Source organism: Hypomesus transpacificus, chromosome 9, assembly GCF_021917145.1.
Source record: "Hypomesus transpacificus isolate Combined female chromosome 9, fHypTra1, whole genome shotgun sequence".
Taxonomy (NCBI): domain Eukaryota; kingdom Metazoa; phylum Chordata; class Actinopteri; order Osmeriformes; family Osmeridae; genus Hypomesus; species Hypomesus transpacificus.
The window spans coordinates 16,613,641-16,639,351 of NC_061068.1; the positions used below are offsets into that span (position 1 = coordinate 16,613,641).

Here is a 25,711-nt window from a genome sequence, read left to right on the forward strand (position 1 = left end):
ACAGCAACGGGGGCTACAAGCCATTGCGATACATCCGTTGTAAACATTAGCGCATGTTGCCGCCCCTCTCCTCATTAGCATTTAAAGCTACAGACACAGAAACAGCACGTTTTGAGGAAAGCTCATTGTGGGACTGCTCGTAGTGGCTGTAATTATGCACCAAGGCTGAATTTCGGGAAAGATACTTCAGATACAGTAATAGGGAACCACTAAGGCCTATATTAAAGCATCCAAAAACAGCATATCATGTGACCTTTAAAACTAACTTTACCACAGTCATCTTTGTTGCTGCTTTCCCAAAGCATTCACGAGTTAACGTTATTAACCACAATTCAACAGGAAAAGTAACGTTGCAACTCCCGTTAGCCCTGCACTTTTCTAATTATTAGTAATCAATAGTTAATTGCTTAACACCTGCGGAGTGGGGAAGGTGGTTGGAGTCTCTAGTGGTGCATTCACTTGCAGTGCAGTGGGATATTAGAAATTTGCTCTCGCAAATGTCCGATGAACCACAACTTTTCTTTGTTTTCAAAGCTGCCAACTGGGGTGGCAGCTGGGGTGGCAAGGTTATTTCTAGGGTGGCATTTGCCACCCCATGCCACCCGGTAGATCCGCCCCTGTATGTCACAGGCACGGCTCTAGTCCATGAAAAGTTTCTGTGATGAATAATAATGTTAAAAGTATGAAGAGTATTGTATTAATAGTACCACATATATTCATAAAAGTATAGCTGTTCTTTAATGGATGAATTTGGAAGTTGGTTTGATGAATTACTCAATTGATTTATTAAAAAGTTAATACTACACTACACGCACATATACCCAGACCCACACAGTCACAAGCATTTGAGTGGATACCATTATGTTTGTGGTAATTAGTATACCTCAATACCTTGTATATTTATTTACACTTAAAATAAGAGTAATACATACACATCATATACTCAACTGTAGTTTTTGTCCCAAACCAAAGTTACTGTCAGGATCTCTCACATGAGCTCTGTAACCCACTACTCATCTTAACAGTATCTGTTTCTCTTACATTATTGATTAAAACCATTACTTCTACCCTCCAGTCATTTTCTGTTATTTCAATTAGCATTACAATGCACGTCATTAACTGACATATGCATTGTATTTTCTTGGTAGCAACAGAACCTGACCTGACAAGATATAAGGTGGTTTACTCAATGTCTTCCCCGTGTAGCTGACAAGTCAGACACTTTTAGTTGGCCAAATGGGTGTCAGACCTGCCAGGTGGAGGAGATACAGAGAGAACAGTTCAGCGAGTGGCCAGGTGCACTGGCCAGGTTTCTACATCATACTAACTCTTAATTTGGCGGAAAAACGATTAGCCTATTATTATGTGAAATAAAAAGTAGGCTACTTTGGACTAAATTAAACACATTGGGAAGGCTATCCTCGATAAAAACGAAAGACACACATGGAGAAATATTGCATATTAACTTGGATATTAACTTGGAACCGGAATCCTATAGGATACGGTGCGCCACCACACATTGCAAACTTAAGCAGCCGATTACGCTAGCTCTACATGGCTACTGGTAAGAAAATAAAAAAGCCACAACTGCATTAGCCATACGCATTTTTATTCAGAAAAATTAGCATGTAAACATGCTCAGGGGAGAGGCGAGTACGGAGTCGATTTACGAGCAGGCCGGCGTAGAAAAGACTGCAGGAACTGAGGTTGCTGCTAGGTACTGCCAGGACACTGTTTCTTGTAGCGCCAAATGAAATGAAAGAAGACTCGCAGCAGAACGCAGGCGTAGCGTACCTTTTTTTTATGGTTTTCATCATTTCTAACGTCACAACTATTAGAATTCACAACACGACGCAACAGTTTTTAATTATAAAAAAAAAAAAAAAAAACGCTCATAAGTATTCAAAAAAAGTATTTGAATACTAACTTACTTTAGGATATCCGGATATTCGATTAACCACACCCTGCTGGACAGCTACTAGTGATGTGTCGTTCGTGAACGATTCGTTCATTTTGAACGAATGCTTATAAGGACTCGGGAGTAACGAGTCCTCTCAACGAGTGATTCGTTCATTTCCCGACTCGGTCTTTCTACGAGTCTTTGGATCATTTTTCACGTGACCTGCATAGGCTCTGTAGCTAGAAGAAACGAACGATTCGTTCCTTTCCCGACTCGGTCTTTCTACGAGTCTTTGGATCATTTTTCACGTGACCTGCATAGGCTCTGTAGCTAGAGGAAACGAATGATTAGTTCCTTCCCCGACTCGGTCTTTCTACGAGTCTTTGGATCCTTTTTTCACGTGACCCGCATTGTATTTTTTAGTAGAGGAAACAGTTTCCTTATTCCCTTTCGTGTGGCCGCTGTTTTAGTAAGACGTGAATGAATGATATTCGCTCAAGTCATCATACTGACTGGTTTTGTTATTTTCACTTTACATTTACACTTACAGTTTAGTGCAGTGTAATTGTTTGACGTGATAATTAAATGCTAGTGTGATAATACATGACCAAATCATACAAACTCATGATACATTATTTTAATGCAGGAATTTATTTTGAAATAGTATTTGCTGGTGCACATGTCATGCACTAACCTACAGTGGACATATAGGGGCTATACGTCCTTTGCAGTGGACGTATAGCCCCCAACCCCCCCCCCCCCCCCCCCCCTGAAATGAACAAATGACTCGAAAAAAGATTTGTTCATTTTACTGAACGAGATTCAAAGAACCGAATCAGTAAAAAGAACCGAACTTCCCATCACTAACAGCTACTGTGGCATACCTGGCTTCGCTAAAGACACTAGGCAGTGTCATGACATGCTGGATGACCTTGGCTGGATTCGATCCTAAAACCTTACTTTTCAGAGGAGCCCGTCCATCCCAGAGAGCTATTCTCACTGCTGGAAAAATCTGTGTTCGGTTACTTCATAAAAAAAAGGAAGCCGTTTCTCCCGTGGCGAGCTTTGTCAGATTTGACCCAAGTATAAACAGCTGTAATTCAGTCATATTTTGACATATCAAGGTGATTGTGGAAGGAATATGATATGATATGATATTAAATTACATGCTCGTGATGACATTACCAAAGTGTCGACTCCATACGGTAAACCGTCACAGAGTCGAGGCCTCACGTCCGCTTTGCAACCTCTTTGTCAAAATCGTTTGCGCGTTATTCGTGAACGGTTTGACTCATCGATAACATTTTGATAACTTTTGTCGGCATGGTCTGAAGATGATCTGTTGCAATTTTCATGAAAATCGGAGCAACGGCCTAGGAGGAGTTTGAAAAAGTTGGCATTTCTTAAAATAAAAATGACGGAAAAACCATCATGATGACAATTACGTCAAAGGCTTCAATCGAATCATCTGCATCCATGGAATCCAATGATACCTCAAAGAAAAACGGTCTCACGGTTCAAAAGTTGTGGGCATAAACGCACCTCCAACTTTGACGCCTTGGTGGCGCTATAGAGCTTCAAGGATCGTATATTGCATTTCTCATTCCTTTTCACCCTATATAAAGACACATCTGCCCGCACACTATCCCCATCCATGCTGTTTCCCTCTCTCCCAGCGCAAGTCCCGCCAGAGCAGAAATGTGTAGCGGGTGCATGAGGTTTAGATGTCGTCCAAATATTGCCTCCCACAATCAAAACTTTAAACCGCAACACAACTTACAGAATTTCTCAAAGACGTCTTGAAATTTGCATATATTGATTCCCCCTGGAGAGATCTCTTTCCAGGACCTCAGTCAATCCACAATCAAGAACAGCCTCGTTGGCAACAAGGCTTAGGCGCAGCCCACGTTCAGCTGCATGCGAGTATGGCACTTCATATTATATTGGCCGACTCTCTTTCCGGTTAAACTACACAACATGCACACTCAGAGTGAACAACATCATATTAACTAACAAACAGTAATATTACAAACATCTAACTGAACGAAAACAACAACTGAAATCCCTCGCATGGTTGTTGTAACCTAACTGACGCTGATTATCTAGCTGTGCTCCGACTGCGTGATATGAGGAGATGCTAGTGAAGCACTAATGTCTCGGAGTATCCTGCATTAACAAGTTCTGCCCGATTTAAAAGCTATTTTTACTAATGTTTTGTTGGCGATTGACTGGAAATGCAAGGTAGCTAAAAACAATGTTAGTTAGCTTGGCTTAACTGGTTATACATTAAGTCTCTATTTTTTTCTTTAAGGCATAACTATGTTTAACTTAATGTCTGCACCTCTCTATCACGAACTGTCTCTGGAGTGGGGGGTGGGGGCTTCACAGGGTGTCTACAGGTGTAAACAAGTTACATTTAAGACTTTGTAAGACCTTTTATTACCACTTCAAAATGAAATTGAAGACCAAATTTACGATGGAAATACAAATCAAAAGAGGAAATATACAGTAATCTTCCCAAACACTGATGTCTATTTAATATGAACAGTATGGTAAAAGGACAACAATCGGTTGAGTTGAAGAACATTATGTGTGTAATGTAAAAGGATAACACAAAAATGTAATTTCTGTCCTAAATTATATTTTTTATAACACAATGGTGGAGCAGAAACTAGCAATTCCATGAATCCCATGGAAACAAAGGCAAATGTGTGAGATGAACTGATGTGGAGCACAAATCATCCAAGAAGCAGTCCTTCTCTTGAGGGGTTTTGATTCAGATGAATAATCATTGGATTCAGGGCAAAGGTCTATCACTTGAACTGGTTTCATCACTTAAGACACTAAAAGTCAGCAGCTTAGCATGCTGGGACATGGAAAAGAGTAAACATTTAGACTTAAAAAAAATGCTGGTTTGTCCTTTTTCATCAATGTCCTCAAAAAACCAGTCTGCAGGGCTACTGTGTCTGTGGGGTGACTGTCTGTCCAGCAAGTTCAGATCGTTCAGCATCCTCTAGTTGACTCTGTTAAGCAGGCCTCTGCATGACCCTGCAAACCTGTAAAAGTAAAGAAAGGATCCATGTCAGTTGTGAAAAATGAAACTTTTTACATCTACACTTGACATAAACTACAGTTTTGACTGTGAAATGCAGTGGCATTACTTGAACTTGGATCCAAATGTGTTGACCTGACGGAGACCCGGCCATGCAAAGTCACTCAAAACATTTGGTTCGATTCCAGGCTCTGGCAAGTGTATTTAGCTCTAAACTGGTCAATATACACATCTGACCAAAGACTAGCTTGACCTTTGCCTGTAAACAGTGATTCTGACTGTCAGAGACCTTTAAATAGGCTGACGATGGCTGGTGAAACTAGTCTGGCTAACGTAGGTCGCGTTCTCAGGCAATTGACGAATGAAACAGGCTTGCCTTGAAAAATCCTATATACTGGCTGTATTCAGCAGACTCTTGTCTACAAACAGCAGTCCTCCCTGACGTCCTTGGAGTAGAATTGAGTGAAATACAAAAGTGTTTACACACTGCCAGTGAGCGAGCCGAATCTGACTCGAACGTCAAAACAATGTACTCCCGGGACGCAGTCTAACTCCTCTTGCAAGTTTTCCACAAAGCACAAAAATAATCGGAGTATCTGGTTAAAAGCACAATTCCCAAATCTCCTATAGGCTGCCCTCCTCTACATTTTTGGTGTCGACCGAACTGTAAAATGGTGAACTTATGAACATGACGCAACCAAAACATGGCTGCCACCTAAACCTATTCAGTCTCCCTGGCGCATAGGTTTATTACAAAGACTTTAAGGGCCCAAATCAAAATTCTGAGCCGACAGGTCTGTGGGGAATCGCTTGTTCTCCTAAAAGCTGCCCTCCTCTACCTTTTTGATGAATTTGCCGAGATGATAAATGATTCACTAATGTAGAGGGAAAAAGCTAGCTACTTTTCGAGTTCGGTTTTCCGTCACTTCAAACTAAAGGTCTCACAGTGCTCAAACCTTCAACATAAATCAAGAGTAGTGCGCTTTCACGAAGCCAATCATTGATTCTAGCTTAAAATGTGTAAAAATAGAACTTACCGAACATGGCTGTCTCCAACACGGCTATCAGGCGATTACGGTTACGGAGATAAAGTATGGGGCTATTATTGTAGAAAACCTTTCACAAATGCACCGCACAATCCACAAATGCACAGCACGATCCACAAATTCACAGCACGATCCACGAATACACAGCAAGATTCACGAATGCACAGCAAGATTCATGAATGCGTACCACGTACCGCGATCCACAAATGCGTACCGCGATCCACATATGCATACAAGGATCTGCAAATGCGCACTCAGATTTGTGTATGTGTAAAACATTGTCCAAATATGTAGTCACAAAGGTTGGCTTCTCAATTGGCTGTGTTTTTACTTGTGACTCTTGCTACACTTCTGCCGTGGTACAAATCCACAACTCGTGTGCTTGTGCATGTGCGACGATATGTGCCTCGGTAGCTGTAAAGCCTCCATACCACCAGTTGGCGGTATAGCGGTCCAGTGATTTTTAAGGAAACATGACATTGCTGGGTGGTTCAAGTGGTTCCTTAGACTCGTCGTGGCTGCACTTGGGATGCAAGGCAGACACCTCGAGAGCTTTCGGTAAGTGTATTTGTATGTTTAGTAGTAGGCCTAGGTGTCATTAGTAGCCGTATATTGCCCAGTAAATACATACTTAGTAACTTAAGTCCAGACATGTGCAGAGCATTAAAAAGAGAACAAAGAAAAAGTCTAAATGTACATTAGGAAAACATTTTCTAATGATTGCATGTGCCTAGCTAGCTAGCTGATGAAACTCAAGACAACACTTAATTATTTGCCTTTTTAAAATACAAACTTCCACCAAACTAGTTTTAAAGCTAGATAGATTCCTGATAGTGACTCAATCCTAGCTACCTACACACCAAATACGGCACAGATATTTTCAGGTAGGTTAATTGGTCTAGCGTAAGTTAGCTTGGTAGTGCCGCTTCAATGATGTTTGCTCAGTGCAACGCATAAGCAGAGCTAAAGTTATTTATTCACAGATAACTAGTGTTACTGATAATATTGTATTTTACTGGGCAATATACGGCTACTAATGACACCTAGGACTACTACTAAACATACAAATATACTTACCAAAAGCTCTCGAGGTGTCTACCTTGCATTCCAAGTGCAGCCACGACGAGTCTAAGGAACCACTTGAACCACCCAGCAATGTCATGTTGCCTTAAAAATCACTGGACCGCTATACCGCCAACTGTTGGTATGGAGGCTTTACAGCTACCGAGGCACATATCGTCGCACACGCACACGGGTTGTGAATTTGTACCACGGCAAAAGTGTAGCAAAAGTCACGTGTAAAAACACAGCCAATTGAGAGGCCAGCCTTTGTGACTACATATTTGGACAATGTTTTACAGATACACAAATCTGAGTGCACATTTGTGGATCCTTGTATGCATATTTGGATCGCGGTACGCATTTGTGGATCGCGGTACGCATTCGTGAATCTGGCTGTGCATTTGTGAATCTGGCTGTGCATTCGTGAATCTTGCTGTGCATTCGTGGATCGTGCTGTGCATTTGTGGATCGTGCTGTTCATTTGTGAACAGTTTTGCTACAATAATAGCCCAATAATCATTGTTTAATGTATTAGGCTAAATGTTGTAGCCTATGTAGGCTGTTTGAGTTGATTTTCTATCAATGTTGAACATGAAAATTAGAATATCCGTGGTAAATCATTGTTTTCCCATTGGGTCAGTGTTACAGGAAGGTCTGGTTAAGCACCAAGTCACGCTAAGCCTGACAGTTAGCCTGCCCCGGACCAGACTAGTTTCTTAGCCTAAGTTGCCATAGTAACCGAGTTTGAACTACGTTGAGCTGGCTTTATGGAACCGAATGAACTAGAAATGAGTACGACTAACTGACATAAGTCTGGCTTATTCGTAAACTCGCTTTATGGAACAGGCCTCAGGTGCCTTGTTCATTTGTTTGTTTGTTTCATTTATTTTAGACATTTTCATAGAGTGATTTATGAAAACACGTATGGTCCACTCCTTGTCAGGTTACCACATCATTTTTGTGACGAAAATTAAACTTGATTAGCAGGTGCTGAACAATGCACTACCTTGCGAGATAATGAGTTGGCTAGTTACCTTGCTTGCGTTTTAAATGCCGACTAAGTGATTCTGCAGCAATTAAAATACACTAATAAAAGGCTTGTTTGTCAAAATAGTTGACAAAACAATGGCAATGTTTGAGACTCAATTAGTTTTTGGAGGAATCCGAGGACACTGTGAGAATCCCATACACACGAAATGAACTACTAAACATCAGAGCAACTTTATCTCCTAGTTGCCACCCTGATCTTCAGGGTTTTCATTAGGATATCCTTAGAAACTCTACGGACCGTAGCCAAAACAAACACACGAGAGCTCGCCTATGGAGTCTACTCCTTCGCAGCAGAGCGAGGGGCAATCGAGCCGGCTGCAGACTCCGCTTGAAGAAGAAAGGTTTCCGGAAGGTCTTTGCTCTTAGCCTTTGCTGTAAAACTGTTACATCAGTAAGTCTATGGTTGTCATTTTACCATTTGAACTGACCACTTATCACTCTCCTTGATCTTGTTCCAATGCTGCATTACTGAGCACTGCTTCGGAACTCTGGATATCTGTGTTTCACCAACCATTGGCAATTGTTTTTGCTCTACTCTTGATGGATAACTGTGTTAAGTATATGGTCTGCACCTCTCTGTGACACTGGCAGTCTCTGGAGGAGGGGATTCCTCACTGAATTGCTTTTCCCAAAGTTTCTTAAATTTTTTCTCAAGTTTTCCTGGGAGTTTTTTTTTGTCTTTCTTGAGAGTTTAGGCTGGTTTAGGTGCAGTTCTATGGCCATAAGTGAAGCCCTCTGTGATAGGGCTGTGCAAATTTAATGTCACAGATTGCACAGCGTCTGAGCGCCGATCTGCGTCACCGGAATAATAATACTCACCTGTTTTGTGTTAAACTCATTAGGATGGCTATATTAGTTGTTGTGGAGTCTTTATTAGGGTTCCTCCGGTAGGAGGAATTCCAAAATGCCTGAAAATTGGTATACATGCCTTATTTCTCATGGGGAACAAAAAAGCCTCAATAACCCATAACGTCCGCCATGATAGATTTTGCTGTACTGTCCAAATTTGGTAAAACCTTCAAAACCCTTCTCCTCATGAACCATAGACCCAATTGACTTGAAATTTGTTACAGATGTGTAGAATACATGTCTTTACATTACGTGACATGGAATAAGAAATGCAATACAAAATGGCTGAAAGGGGTGTATTTATGTAAATGTCCACATTGCCTCAATATCTTTGTGTCAATAAATCTAATATAATTTTGACTCATGGTTTTTCCAACCTAATAGGGTTCAAGACGACATCACTCCAAAGTACCATAAAAAATTTCACCTTGATATGTCTATATATGATTGAATTCAATTTAATTGCTCCACAGCACGCTCCAAATTCTCACAGGCTCATCCTGCTCCTTGACACTGGGGTGACCACCTGTCCCGCTTTGCGTTGTGTCACACAGCATTTTCACCCCTTGTCCCGCACGTCGCATATTGAGTATGCTGTGCGATACAGTGCAAAGAGGGACAGGTGGTCAACCTACTTGACACACGCGCAAGCTTGGCGAGACGTACACACATCCTTTCTGGAAATGGTGTGCTGACCAAGCCCCCACCCTTGGTTTTTAGCTCCTGTTTCATTTCACTTCCAATCGCAGCTTTTTCCCTCTATGAAATTAGTGAATCATTTAGCATCTCGGCGAATTCATCAAAAAGGTAGAGGAGTGCAGCTTTTAGTAGAACAAGCGATTCCCCACAGACCTGTCGGCTCAGAATTTTGATTTGGCTCGTGAAAGTCTTTGTAATAGCCTATGCGCCAGGGAGACCACATAGGCTTAGGCTGCATCCATGTTTTGGTTGCGTCATGTTCGTAAGTTCACCATTTTACAGTTCTGTCGACACCAAAAATGTCGAGGAGGGCAGCCTTTAGGAGATGTGGGAATTGTGCTTTTAGCCAGATGCACCGATTATTTTTGTGATTTGTTGAAAACTTACAAGTGGAGTGAGACTGCGTCCCGGCGGTACATTGTTTTGCCTCAGAGACAGACTCGGCTCGCTCACTGGCAGTGTTTAAACAATATTGTCTTTCACTCAGTTCAACTCCTAAAACGTCAGGAAGGGCTGCTTTTTGTAGACAAGAGGCTGCTGAAGATAGCCAGTATATAGGATATTTCAAAACATATATACGATATTTCATTCGTCATTTGCCTGAGAAAACAACCTACGTTAACCAGGCTAGTTTCACTCGGTCAGCCTATTTAAAGGTCTCTGACAGTCAGAATCACTGTTTACAGGCAAAGATCGAGCTGGTCTTTTGTCAGATGTGTATATATTGACCAGTTTAGAGCTTCAAGAAGAGTTACAATATCTGCTGTTTTTCAGTCATCTTGGGAAATATGTGTCAATTGTGGTAGGCATGTTTTTGGACTACCCCTAAACCTGGCCGCCGCAGCATTTCTCCCTTGGTATAACCTGTGCTGGGAGAGAGGGAAACAGCATGGATGGAAGTTGTGTGTGGGCAGATGTGTCTTTGTATAGGGTGAAATAGAATATGAAATGCAATACAAAATGGCTGAAAGGCATTGGCGGTTCTAGACAGATTTTACTGGGGGGGCCAAGGTGGGGCCAGTGTTTAATCAGGGGGGCACATTAAAAACAAACAAATTATATTTAACATTAAATACTTTAATTTTGCTTTACATTAAAATCATTCAAACGGTTCTGGCTCTCCCTCTTCCAGCTCTTCAACTCTCTCAATACCTTGATATGTGTCTCTAACTTTTGTATTTACTGGGGCAAAAAAGGCTGCAATGTCCCTTCCTCATTTCATGACGACTACTAGAAGAAGAAAAACATATATATTTTTTTTCCTTTTTTTTTGTCCAGTCAGCTCAGGGGGGCCACAGGTAGCCTGACGTTGTCATACTCATAATTCTAGTCAGAATATGAGTCTGAGAACTCTCCGTTGGGCTTTGACTACAGGGCGTGTTTCAAACCAGCCTGGAAAACAAATGCCTCTTCGCTCAATTGGATAGATCTACAACCAATCAGAGCAACAGAGTATGTGACGTATGTTAAGCACCGCATAGTTGTTGTCAACAGAACTAAACTACAAGCAGACTTGAAGTATGCTTGAAGAATGAATACAAACGATTTTTGCCGGTGTTGTAAAATTAATTTAAGAGTAGGGGGAGTAGCCTACTTGTTCACACGGTCAACCTTTTTGAGCAAAACAATAAAGGGCAATGCATATACGAACAAGTTCTCCGTTTAGGATTACAACTCCACAAAAGAAAAGGAGAAACCACAATGGCCACTGGGTTTTCATTGTGTCCCATCTTCTTCGCGATCATCGGGGCCAGCTGATAAATTAAACTTTTACCGAATCCCGTAGGAAGGACGGCAAAAACATATTTTCCATCGACAAATGCCTTGATTGCGTCTCTCTGTTCCTCTTTCAAAATGAATGCGCTGTCGATGTCTTCTAAAACAGACTCGATGGCAGAATCATAACATCCCAGATCTCCAGCAGTAGCCATGTTTGTTCAAAACGAATTCAACTTAAGCGCTCTTTTGTGACTTGTGTGATTACGTTACTGTTGATCATCTGTCCATCACCGTATAAAGCCCGCCCTGGCAATTTCATTGGTTCGCCCAGATTCTGGTTTTCTGTAGTTGGTCCCCAATACGAGACCCTCCAGACCCAACTTCCCGACCAAATTTTTTTGGGGGCGGGGAGAAGTTGGGCTGGCAGCCAGGCTAGGCCGCAGGGGGACCAGAGACATTTTTACAGGGGCCCTGGCCCCTGTAGGCCCCCGTGTAGAACCGCCCCTGCTGAAAGGGTTGTATTTCTGTAAATGTCCTCATTGCCTCAATATCTTTGTGTCAATAAATACAATATCATTTTGACTGATGGTTTTCAAATCTTATTGGGTTTGAGATTACATCACTCTGAAGTACCATCAACAATTTCACCTTGGTATGTCAAAATATGATTGAATTTGAGTAGTTTAAACTTTGGCTGAATCTAACAACTCTTACCACAGTAGAAACAGCTTACTTTTTTATACAGTAACTGAACATGACCGTATTCATCACTGAGAATAGCTCAACGGACTGGGACAGTGACCTGCAAAGTAGAAGGTTGTAGGTTCCAATCCAGCTGCAGTCTTTTAGCCTGTCTTAAATTTGAATATCTGTTTAGTTAAACAGGATGACATCATTATGAAATACAATGCGCAATTTCACGCAATTCCACTTTGAAATGTCAACTGTTTCTTAACTTTTGTCCCAAAGCTGACCAAAGCTAATAGTATGGCCTTTCTAATCGAACATTCTCAACAGCTGGTGTGTAGCAGAGAGGATAGAGAGGCTGTCTTGTAACCTCATGCTCATGAGTTCAAATCCCCAGTCAGCCTATTGTAGTTGGCCCAACATGAAGTAGTTTTGCTCTCTTGTTGTCCAACTATTGACCTTCTACAATGTACATTTTTATAATATTTTGCTATTTTGCGGAGGAACCCGCATCGCTGCTTGCAGCTATATATTTGTTTTTTTATCGATGGCGGTGTGGCGTTTGACCTTTGTTCTGTACCATGTTTATGTCCATGTTTATGAAAACACATGTGAAGTGTTTTTGAGACATGAGTTGAAGATGTGATAGGCGACACAGTGACCAAAGGCGGAGAGAAAAGTGCATGCATAACAAATAACAGTTTTACTTGATCTACAATGGGAGTAAATTGTATAGGCTATCTACAAATTATGCCAATTATCTCGTTTTAGCCTATTTAGCCAGAAAGAAGTATTTGGGCCACAAATTAGTTATACCAAATGTGACTATACAATCGGTGCGCTATGCTTTACCTCTTTTGGAGGACATCAAATGTGTGGTATCAGTCGCGTATGGAGTGTTCATACATCTGAGAAAAACATTGCGTAGGCCTACAGATTTTTCAGTTTTTCTCTGTATGCATGCATTTATGGATTCATTTACACAGAGTTTGATACATTTGTGACACGGTCCAGTCAAAAGGGGATGTTGTCGGCAAGGTCATTTCTCAGTCTTTTACAGATTGTGAATAGAACTCACCAAAGTAGACAGAGACTCCATCTCTGTGTTGGTTGTCCTATTGGAGTGCAGCATTTGACACTGTTGATGATGATAAAATTGTCCTCAAGTGTATTTATAATCATCTAGGGATCTCCGGGTCAGCATTCCAATGGTATCTATCTTACAGATCACAATTTGTCCACTGTGATGCTCACAAGTGCGCTCCACTGTTAAATTCGGATCACACTATGTTCTGTACAAAGCCCTTTGCTCTCTCTTATGCAAACATAATTCAAGTAACTTTCACTGATATGTTGACAACATCCAGCTATGTTTACCCGAAGCCTGGCAAACTACTACATGAAATGAATCTCTACAATAAGGACATGGACAGACAATTTCTTCCTTCTCAAAACTGAGGTGCATGATTACAAAAAATACTAAAAAATCACAATAACATCTTAATAGATCCAGATGTCTCATATGAATGAAGGGCATTACCCAAGCCATAAGCAATACCCAAAATGCATTTTTTTCCATTTAAATAACATTTCTAAAATAAGAAGATTTCTCTCATAGGAAGATGCTGAAAAACAAATAAATGCATTTGTTACATCCCAACTGGACCATTGTAATATTCTGTTTCTGGCTCAACTGCAGCAAGATTACTACTATGCTTGCTTCCAATCCAAGCCATAACCAATTTAAAAGTCTTACTCCTAATGTACAAATCACTCCATGGATTAACACTGCCCTATTTCTCAGACCTCCTTGCACACGTTCACCATAAGGGCACTACAATCACAAGACACCAGCTAGTTGGGGGTTTCCAACATGAACAAGAAGAAAACAATGGGGAAGAAAAGGGCAGGGCTTTTTCATGAAAAGCTCCTCTCTTATGAAACAAGTCTTGTTTCAATCAGGGAGGCTGACCCTATGTCTGTGTTTAAGACTATGTTAAAAACGTTTTATTTCACTCAGTTTTGAGGCTGAATCGTTGCACTAGATGACACTTAACCAGATGGGCCCACCTTTATTAACTGTAACTCAAATCAATACAAATAAATGTTATATTGATTTTATTTGACGAAAGTAATTCTCAAACTCAAATTTGGGATTTCAAAATCACGCCACTATGCCAATTGATGTTAACGATAGATTTTCGCTTACGTGTTTGAGTCTCTCAAGTTCTATTGGCCCCTTAGGAACACCAGCTGACAATAAAAAGGCATGCCAACATTCTGTAAGGGAAGGAGTCTGTTGATAAATATTTAAGCACTCATCTCGATACACACAGCCGCGTGAACACAAATTGACATGTACAGAAACCATTTCCAACTATGAGAAAATACTGTAATAACATTGTTCTAAATTGTCTGCAGCTGGAATAAAAAGGTATATTTCCCACTGCATGTCAGAGACTTAAACAACTATGGATCTGGAGTCCTCCCACATTTAGCTGGTCAGTCAGCCAAATGGACAGAACTGTATAGTTCCCCAAATGTTCATAAAATATCCATATAGATTTTACACATGCTCATCAATGACACAAATCTGTGTTCAAATCAATAACAATTTCCCCCTAAATTCCTATTTCAACAGAAGTCCTCCCAAGCCAAGGCCCACTCCCTTTAACTCTAACTAGGCCAAGTAATGCTTAGAAGTTTATGGCCAAAAGCAGAATAATGATGGAAAAAGAAGAGAGAATAGCAAGAGAGAATGTGAAATAAAAAGAATCCTGAAAGATTGGTGTTCTTTGCATTTTTTCAGATGCATGCTAATTAGACACAAATAAGTATATAGTTCCCTGAATTCTCTGTGTGTGTTTGTGTGTCTCTCTCTTATTCTCTCTCGCTCTCCCCCTCTCTATTTAATGGAGACAGGGATAGGAGGAAGAAAGAGAACCTCCATTTGAGTGTGTGAATGCATGTGTGTTTGTGCTTGTGTTGCCTAGCCTTTCAGGGTTGTTAGTGAAGTGTTTTCCGTAACATGAAAAATTGGAGGGATGTTTTAATTCCCAGTCTGAGTTTAATGTAATTGCCATGGAATTTAGTTGGGCTGGTTTTGCTATCCAAAAGGTCCATTTTGGATTGTTTTATTTTTTCAGCATTACTCAATGCATCCTACGGTTTCATCAGATGGTGAACTTCAAACTTCATAAAGTCTAATAATATCAAATGTACTTTCTTCCTCTCTGTCTTCTACCATTGATTCTCTAAAATCTTGATTTCCCTCTAATCCCTCATCTCAACCCTGTCTCCTTCCCTATCTTTTCCCTCGCTCTTTACCCCATTTGTCTCTTTCCTCTTCCTCCCTCAATCACTCTTCCTCTTCCCTCTCTCTGTCTCACTTCTCTCCCTTCCCTTTTCCGCTGTTTCTCCTTGGGCAAGGGTTTTAGGTGCTGGGCACCGGTGTGCAGCAGATGTCCTCCCTCTTTTGTCCCAAACCGGGCTGGTATCTGGCTGGCCGGCGGGCTGGCCTGTGGAGGGTAGGGAGAGGCCTCAGCATGGCATTGGAATCACAGAGCTGGTTAAACTGTCATCTCCGGGAATTTGACCTGGATCCAAAGATGGTTCCTCTCGTCCTGACTCGACGTGCACACACACACACACTGTGTACCTCTATACAAGTGCACACAATTAGCATCTCTTTGTTGTACAATAGAACACACAGAGCCACACTTCCGAGGGTTGAGTCGAGCTTACCCCCTACCAAACAGTTATTAACCTATTCATGACCAAATCCGATCCTTTGCCATCCCTTATTGCACTTGTACTTAATTCATGGGAACCCTTACTCAATCAGTATAAATAAATAAATGTACTTTATCTCACATCAAACCATGTACACCTCCTTGCATCAGAAACACAGCAAATCAATTCAAAGACGAAATTCCTTTATTTGGGCTGCTTTGCCTTCTCCTCCCTTTTTCCATCTCATTCAATCCATCCCACTCCTCACTCTCCCATTCCCATTCCCTCTTTCTTTCTACCTTTCTCCTCATCACATATTTATTATACTTTCATCCATCTCCCCATAACCTTCTCTCCTGAACCCTTACCTTCCCCTCTGTCCTACTCCTCTCTCCCCTTCTACCTAACCCTGTGAGGTGTAGAATGAGCAAGTGAGTGAATGTGCAAGCGAGTGCGTGAGTAAGTGCATGAGAGCTGAGTTGGGGTTGGTCTGCCGGCGACAATGTGGTCTGCATGGGGTGTTGAATAATTGGTGGAAGGTTAACCTCTGAGGGAAGAGCTGCAGTTTATGAATTGGCGGAGTGGGCCGCCTCAATGTGAAACCCCAGGCATGCTCCCCCTCTGATTGAAGATTAGCTCTGCATTAGCAAGGGTCCCCACAGACATGAGTTAGAAGGATACACTCACACACAGCAGCATGGATAGTCTCCTTTTTCAGCCAATCTTTCTACTGTTTAATTATTCTACCTTTCTTGTTCTTTATCTCAATCTTTCATGGCATTTTAGCCTTTCCAGACCTTGTTCACATGCTCTCCGGAACTACTCGAAATTACGTTCATTCTTTATTGGCATGGCATGAGGAAGCAAAGACCTTGAATCATTCATTCATCCATTATTTTGTCCACCCATCACAATGTTAAAAGGATCTCTTCTTTAAAGGACACTGAGAAAATCAAATAAACAATTTAAAAACTTTTACATTGATTTGAAAAAGGTGAGATAGGAGCGAGGCAGAATTATTGACCATTTTGTGTTGCTCTGCTGTCAAATGTAAAATACAATGCTTTCTCAGAAGCTTGGATAATATTAACTTGGGAGCAGCACTCGGGTGGAGCTAACTGTTAGCCATCATGAAACAAGACCTTAAAGCTAAGTAACTTTCCACCAGGACCTGATTTTCAGGTTCTGCCCGGATGAGTTGTGAGTTGTTTCACCGCAGATGCTTGACAGCACCCTGATTCACATATTCATAACCTTCATTTAGTCTCTATCTGCAAGCAAGCAACTGTCAAACTTTCTCTCTCAGAACAACCTGCTTGACCCCAATCAATTGGGCTTCTAGACTGGCCACTCCACAGAGACTGCCCTCCTTTCAGTCACCACTGCCCTCCAGTCTGCCAGAGCGGCTTCCAGGTCATCCGTCATCATTCTGCTGGACCTTTCTGCAGCATTTGATACGGCTAACCACCAGATCCTGCTTTCCAGACTTTCTGAGATGGGAATCACTGGCACTGCACTCCAGTGGATCTCATCCTACCTGTCGGGAAGCTCCTACCAGATCGCCTGGGGAGGCAATCTGTCAGACCCTCGCCAGCTCTCCACTGGTGTCCCACAGGGCTCCGTCCTTGGACCCCTCCTCTTCTCTCTGTACACCACCTCACTTGGACCAATCATCACCTCCCATGGCTTTTCCTACCACGACACGCAGCTGTACCTGTCGTTCCCCCCGACTGATCCGGGGATCTCAGCTAGGATTGAGGCCTGCCTCACAGAAATCTCCGCCTGGATGACCAAGCACCACCTCCAGCTGAACCTCGCCAAAACAGAACTTCTCATCATCCCGGCTAAACCCTCCATCTCCCAAGATCTCTCAATCACCCTGGGATCTGCAACGGTGACCCCTTAATCCTCTGCCAGGAACCTTAGGGTCACCATGGATGACGAGCTCTCCCACACGGCCCACATTGCTGCAGTCTCCCGGTCATGCAGATTCACCCTCTACAACATCCGGAAGATCAGGAGATACCTGTCTGAGCACTCCACCCACCTGCTAGTCCAAGCACTTGTCCTCTCCAAGTTGGACTACTGCAACACGCTGCTCGCTGGTCTCCCAGCATGCGCAACCCGCCCTCTTCAGAGGATTCAGAACGCAGTGGCCCGCCTGGTCTACAATCTACCCAGACGCTCCCATGTTTCCCCGCTCCTAATCTCTCTCCACTGGCTACCCATCACGGCCCGTATCAGATTCAAGACCCTGGTACTGACCTTCCGAGCAGTGAACGGGACTGCACCTGACTACATTAAGTCTCTCCTGCAACCTTACACCCCCACCCACCACCTACGGTCTTCTCCAGACAACCACCTGGTGGTCCCACCGCTCAAGACCGCCCTGTCCCAACACAAGTTCTTCTCTTGCCTGGCCCCCCAGTGGTGGAATCAAATCCCCACCTCCATCAGAGACACAGACTGTCTCTCCACCTTCAAGAGAAGGCTCAAGACGCACTTGTTCCGGGAGTACAACGGTATTTAAGAATGGTTTGCTGAACCCAATGCTAGTTTCCTCAAGGATCACAATGACTCTTGCTTAAAGACTTGTTGCTCTTGTTGGTTAGTGGTAACTGAGTTACATTTTTGTACTCCCTGTGATATATTGTTTTTATTGTTGCTTGTTTTTCCACAGGTACGCCTACACTTATAGTGGTTCATGTTGTTTAATTTACATTTACATGTATTCATTTAGCAGACGCTTTTATCCAAAGCGACTTCCAAGAGAGAGCTTTACAAAGTAATTGTAACTTGTTTAACTACATGCTCTTGTGGTTCTTCCCTTTGGCACTTATTTTGGTTTTTCACAATATGTGCTTCATGTTCTGGCTACTCGCAATGTTTTGGGGCTATCTTGTTGTTATAATCACTGACCTATGCACTTTGTAAAGCTCTCTCTTGGAAGTCGCTTTGGATAAAAGCGTCTGCTAAATGAATAAATGTAAATGCAGGAATTTCTTTTGAAATAGTATCTGCTGGTGCACATGTCATGCACTAACCTACATGAGAATATGATAAGTGTTTCCAGTGGACGTATAGCCCCCCCCCCCCCCCCCCCCCCCCCCCCCCCCCGTTGAAATGAACGAATGACTCGAAAAAAGATTCGTTAATTTTACTGAACGAGATTCAAAGAACCGAATCCCCCCTCCTGATTTTTCACTGAGGCGTTATGTACAATCAGCAAGATATGTTATACAAATATGTGAAATACATGACAAAGACTATGAAATGTGAGGACGATGTATTGTTTGTACAATAAAAATGTGTACAAACATTACATTGGTGACATACAAAGAGATCAAATTGCCCATGCTCAAATTGAGCAAAAAAATTAACAGCTCAGCCCAGATTGTGAGGGATTGCGCAATCAGAGAGGAGGCACAGCTCGCTGCCTCCCTCATGCCCTCCCGTCTCATGCCCTCCCGTCTCATGCCCTCCCGTCTCATGCCCTCCCGTCTCATGCCCTCCCGTCTCATGCCCTCCCGTCTCATGCCCTCCCGTCTCATGCCCAAGCTGTCCAACTGTAAATTGGAATCAACTCCCCACCTCCATCAGAGACACAGACTGTCTCTCCACCTTCAAGAGAAGGCTCAAGACGCACTTGTTCCGGGAGTACAACGGTACTTAAGAATGGTTTGCTGAACCGAATGCTAGTTTCCTCAAGGATCACAATGACTCTTGCTTAGAGACTTGTTGCTCTTGTTGGTTAGTGGTAACTGAGTTACATTTTTGTACTCCCTGTGATATATTGTTTTTATTGTTGCTTGTTTTTCCACAGGTACGCCTACACTTATAGTGGTTCATGTTGTTTAATTTACATTTACATGTATTCATTTAGCAGACGCTTTTATCCAAAGCGACTTCCAAGAGAGAGCTTTACAAAGTAATTGTAACTTGTTTAACTACATGCTCTTGTGGTTCTTCCCTTTGGCACTTATTTTGGTTTTTCACAATATGTGCTTCATGTTCTGGCTACTCGCAATGTTTTGGGGCTATCTTGTTGTTATAATCACTGACCTATGCACTTTGTAAAGCTCTCTCTTGGAAGTCGCTTTGGATAAAAGCGTCTGCTAAATGAATAAATGTAAATGCAGGAATTTCTTTTGAAATAGTATCTGCTGGTGCACATGTCATGCACTAACCTACATGAGAATATGATAAGTGTTTCCAGTGGACGTATAGCCCCCCCCCCCCCCCCCCGTTGAAATGAACGAATGACTCGAAAAAAGATTCGTTAATTTTACTGAACGAGATTCAAAGAACCGAATCCCCCCTCCTGATTTTTCACTGAGGCGTTATGTACAATCAGCAAGATATGTTATACAAATATGTGAAATACATGACAAAGACTATGAAATGTGAGGACGATGTATTGTTTGTACAATAAAAATTTGTACAAACATTACATTGGTGACATACAAAGAGATCAAATTGCCCATGCTCAAATTGAGCAAAAAAATTAACAGCTCAGCCCAGATTGTGAGGGATTGCGCAATCAGAGAGGAGGCACAGCTCGCTGCCTCCCTCATGCCCTCCCGTCTCATGCCCTCCCGTCTCATGCCCTCCCGTCTCATGCCCTCCCGTCTCATGCCCTCCCGTCTCATGCCCTCCCGTCTCATGCCCTCCCGTCTCATGCCCTCCCGTCTCATGCCCTCCCGTCTCATGCCCAAGCTGTCCAACGGTAAATTGGAATCAACTCCCCACCTCCATCAGAGACACAGACTGTCTCTCCACCTTCAAGAGAAGGCTCAAGACGCACTTGTTCCGGGAGTACAACGGTACTTAAGAATGGTTTGCTGAACCCAATGCTAGTTTCCTCAAGGATCACAATGACTCTTGCTTAGAGACTTGTTGCTCTTGTTGGTTAGTGGTAACTGAGTTACATTTTTGTACTCCCTGTGATATATTGTTTTTATTGTTGCTTGTTTTTCCACAGGTACGCCTACACTTATAGTGGTTCATGTTGTTTAATTTACATTTACATTTATTCATTTAGCAGACGCTTTTATCCAAAGCGACATCCAAGAGAGAGCTTTACAAAGTAATTGTAACTTGTTTAACTACATGCTCTTGTGGTTCTTCCCTTTGGCACTTATTTTGGTTGTTCACAATATGTGCTTCATGTTCTGGCTACTCGCAATGTTTTGGACCTATGCACTTTGTAAAGCTCTCTCTTGGAAGTCGCTTTCGATGAAAGCGACTGCTAAATGAATACATTTAAATGTGTCAATGGCCAGAGTCCCCTTAATCCACCCAAAGGAACACACAAAAGCATCAACAATGGCACTGCCAAGGGTGACAGTCATGGCTCCACGAATCATCCAATCAGATTTCATATAGCAACCTAGAAGATGGGGCCTAGATCTGTGTGTTCACAGAAAGACACTATTGTTGTCCACAGACGCTTGCGTATGTAGAAAAATACTGTACAGTCTGCTGAAACTGCTCTCTTTCAGTGCACGTAAGACTTGTTAGAAGTTCTGGATCAGATCATTTCATGTGTTCAAGTATTTGACCTATAAGATACTGTAACAATGCCTTAAGACAAGGCTAAACCTTACTCATCCATTCAAGTTGAGGATAAAACAGGGCTAACACATTTAAGTGCAACTGTTGATGAGTGTGTTCTACTGTGGTTTTAGCCCCCTCTATTCTTTGCCTGATGTAATATGAACCGTGGGGCACACCCAGAGCTGTCCTTTCTGCCCTGTCCTATTCAACCCGTGGCTCCCTGAGGCTGTTCTCCGTTAGAAGCCGAGACCTGTGTTGACTTGGTCAAAAAAGCTTCATAACTATTAGAGAGAATGACAAAGGGGATACTTTATGATGATAAAGGATATAGAGATATATGTGTGTCTGTGTATGTATCTGTCTGTCTGTGTATGTATGACCAAAAGTATCAAGTCAATTCCTAATAGGGACTGTTCCTGGTTTTGGGCTGTAGCCCTTAGTTCTGCTGGTGGAAATATCAATGCTAACACACAAAATGTAATTCTAGAAGTTATTTTCCTGTTTCGTCTTGATGATGCCCCCATGCATAAAGCTCAAAATACAGAGCATTTGACTTCAGCTCTACAGGTCACAGATTCTAATCCCCTGTATGTCACTGTAAAATAAGAATTTGCTAAATGAGTACATTAGGCCTACATTACAGAGGTACAGCTGTCTTGTTGCCTGACCTTTGCAGTGGTTTACTCAAAATTAAATCTGTCATTTTCTTACAGCCACCTTAAATACAGTGAAATGAAATGTGATGCCAAACAAATTTGTCTTCATCCTCAATGTCGCATTCTGTAACTGATCAATGGGATTGTTTTGGGAGAAAAAATACTTTTAAACAGGGCAATTAGAAATCTTGTTGACACTTTCTCCTTGCAACAGTTCAATATGGCCTCTTGCAATTAGTCACTTCTGTTGACCTGCCAGAGTAAATGCTCACAAGTCCTCATTCCCCAAATACTGGAGAACATTGGTATTGGGTAAAAGACTGCTTGTCTGAGGGATTTGGGGCATTTTTGAATCCAACAGTCAATATTCCAGGGAACTTGTCTGCAATGCACTATTTTGCACTGACCCAGCAAGCCACCAAATGACGTCAATTTTTTATAGATCACCGAATTTGCAGCTGAGCACATGCACATTCACAACAGTCTAAATACAAATGACACAGGATTGTTGTTGCCAGAATGCATTAGCAAAAATTTGCAATTGGCAGATAAGCTAAATATGATTAAGAATAAAGGCATGTTCAGTCGAGAAAAAACTGTGTATGTGATGGCACTAGTTGTTTTGGGTAGAGGCATATTTTAGAGAGAAACTTATTTGAGAGAGAAAGAGTGAGAGAGAGCATCAGCAGTTTCACACCAGTTTCTAGACCTAAAGATACGCTTAGCACCATGCGAAACATCACATTGAAAACGAAATAAAGGGGATTGTGGTATAACAGAGAAAATGGGGGGTTAGAAAAAGGAAAGCAGTGTTAGATGTCACTTCGGTTCCTCATGTTAAGCACATCTTTCTGCCTAAACAATGCATTTGCTCTTAATTGATCAGGAGATAAAAGCCTATCTTAAAAAAAAACATTTTAGCTATATATATCATGAACAACATTCTGATATTGTGCTAAGATAGCTGATGTGAATTCCAAATTGAATCTGTCTGTAACAATGCCATTCATTGATCCACTATATCAATAGAAGATTTGGGTGAATACCAGTGTGCACAATAGTTGGATGTAGCTTAAACACATTAAGCATGTGCCCTGTCTAGTGGATTTGTTGGTTTTCATAAGTAGACATTTACTCCACGGAGCGCTTATATTGATTGAGCCTGTGTGAGACAAGTAGGCTGCCTGAGCTGTGGCAATATGTTCTCTCGCATGTTGTGCGCACGCTCTCAATGACAAGGGGGATTCCACTGTTTAAATGAGAACCACATCAAGTGAAAGCCATCCTTTGTTTCTGTCACAAAAGCTTCGATACAACAGTGTAATGTAGGCAGGAGAGCAAGGAACAAAAATAATGACATTCTTTTGGATCTGGATTTTGGTGGATTATGTTAGGCCTAGTACTGGATCAAATAAACAAACTTTTCATACTATTGTCCTGCAAAAAAATTGTGTAAGGGTCTTCATCTGACTAATGCCGTTTGCGAGTGAACAATTTCATGTAAATTGTTTTGGTGTGTCATGTGTGGCAAATAGATGGGCTTATATAGTTAGTAATTAAAAAACACTGAAAATGATTCATACAGAAAAACTACTAGTAGTTGGCACAAAAATACAAAGTATTAAGTGCATTAGGCCTATTGCTGAATGAAGATAATTAACAAAATCCTGAACAATTACACTCAATTGGTTTAATCGTAATGTCACGTGGGATAAGTAGTAAAAGGTGCATTTTGCCCGACACAGGACACTAGAGATGGCACACACTCAACAAACATTCACCCCCACACACGTACCAGTCCTACATGTAAACACTAATAAATACTCAATGAACCTTTATGTTAGTGGGCAGAATGAATCAGTTATGCCAGTTGTGCCGTCCTTGTGGAGGTGCATGGCAACTCAAGAAACAATCTCTTACCGCATAACAGCTGCATCCAAGCGCAGGTCTTGTAGACAGTGGCGGTGTTGCAGAAGAAGAAGAGCGCAAAGCAGCCGATGCAGCTCAAGATTAGCACCATGGACAGCAACACAAAGAACGAGGCCGCTTTGAATGCGCCAGAGGGAATGGAGCTGAACTCGGCAAAGGTTCCCTGGCAGGCGAGCTCCCGGTTGGAGTTCCCATAGCCCACGCAATAATGGAACAAGCCGAAGTAGCCGGCGTGAGGAGTATTCATACTGTCCCCAATCCAATAGGGCTGAGTGAAAACCACCACGTTTATAATTGCCAAACATATGGTGAAGATAGCCCATAGAACACCAATGGCTCGCGAGTTCCGCATGTAGTTGTCATGGTAAATTTTGGAGGCTTCTTGCGAGGGCAGCATTTTTCCACACCTTTTGGCGTTATCTGGTAGCCTATTCCCGGTGTCTCTATCTGTCCCTGTCTTAAACAGTCCCTCAACAACGCTTTTTGTTTGAGGACCCCGTGGTCTGTATAGATGAAAAACAGTCCTTCCTTCGCAAATTGTTCTAATATGCCACAAACAGTCCCCTTTCAGTCTTACTTCCCAATTGAAGGAGAACCGAGCGTGATTCAATAGCGATAGAAAAAGAAGAAAAACCCTCCCCTCTCAGTGCATAAAGACTCAGCAGAGTCGACCAAGCTCGCACCGCCAAAAACACCACCGTCTGAGTGTTAATAATGTAGCTGTATTGAATCCCATTACACCAAGCGCTGTAAAGGAGAAAGGATGAGCTGATGAGACCCGATGATGAATTTTCCACCAACGAACCGGAGGTCTAATGAAAACGAGGGACCTCATTCCAATCTACCCAAAACAAAAAGAGAAAGTCTCCTTTGAAGAATTAAAACTAAGGAATATTGCCTACTTTTAACCTTTTTATCATTGTACATACCAAGACCATGGCTGTAGTTTATGATGTATCCTAGTCTTTCCTCGCTCTCCTTTTCGCTCTCGCTTTCCCTCCTGTCTCCTTCGCGCGCACACGTTTTCAGGGTTGTAAAAGGCTGTTGATGATGGCGCGCACACGTTTTGAATATTGCAGACATTTGAAATAATCTGCCTATAGGCTAGGCGTTGAGCAATCTTTCACATTTCTGTCCCACAGCCTTCATTGTCTTGAAGGCCTTGCATGTGTTGTTCGAGTGAAATAAAAAGTTTTGCAAACGGCATGGTAGTCATCAATTCCACAAAAAGGTTATTTTGACTATATGCAGGATTCCAACTCATGTAGAGTTTATTTAGGCCTAAATGTTTTCTATCTGAAAAAACAATAAGTAGGCCTATCTGTTTTAATTATTAATTAGTTAATGATTTGTTAATGTATCAATAGGCTGTATCAATGTTATGACCAGTGACATACGGTCAGGGCCAGGGAGGCAAGGGAGGCAGTGCCTCCCCTGTGTCATCATGAAATGTAAAAAACGAATAATATAAAATAATATTTGTCCACTGATCTGTCATAGAAATATAATTATTGCATGATTCCAATGATCTTTATAGCCAATATCGCAGAATTTGTGTATTTTCCAGTTCAAATATGGGGAAAGGAGCAAGAGTGTATGGCTGCAGCCAGCAGCCTCTCGCCTCATGCCCTCCCGTCTCATGCCCTCCCGTCTAATGCCTCTACTTTTCAAAATAAAAGCTTGTCTGGTCCGCTATTTCTCCTTCCTACTTTGGTGTACGTTTTACGTGAGTTTAGGCGTCACAACGACGGTTGAGGTTACGATTAGTTTAAGG

The 25,711-nt window shown here is 42.0% G+C and overlaps 1 protein-coding gene across 1 annotated transcript in view; it reads right to left on the reverse strand.

The window, feature by feature from the left end:
* lhfpl4a (LHFPL tetraspan subfamily member 4a) overlaps positions 1-24,874 on the reverse strand; it is a 41,174-nt gene extending 16,300 nt beyond the window's left edge. Inside the window, exon 1 of the mRNA XM_047024565.1 lies at positions 23,929-24,874. Coding sequence (XP_046880521.1) covers positions 23,929-24,334 — 406 coding nt within the window. The 5' untranslated portion in view covers positions 24,335-24,874. The remainder of the gene's footprint in view (positions 1-23,928) is intronic.
* Between the last annotated feature and the right edge of the window lie 837 nt (positions 24,875-25,711).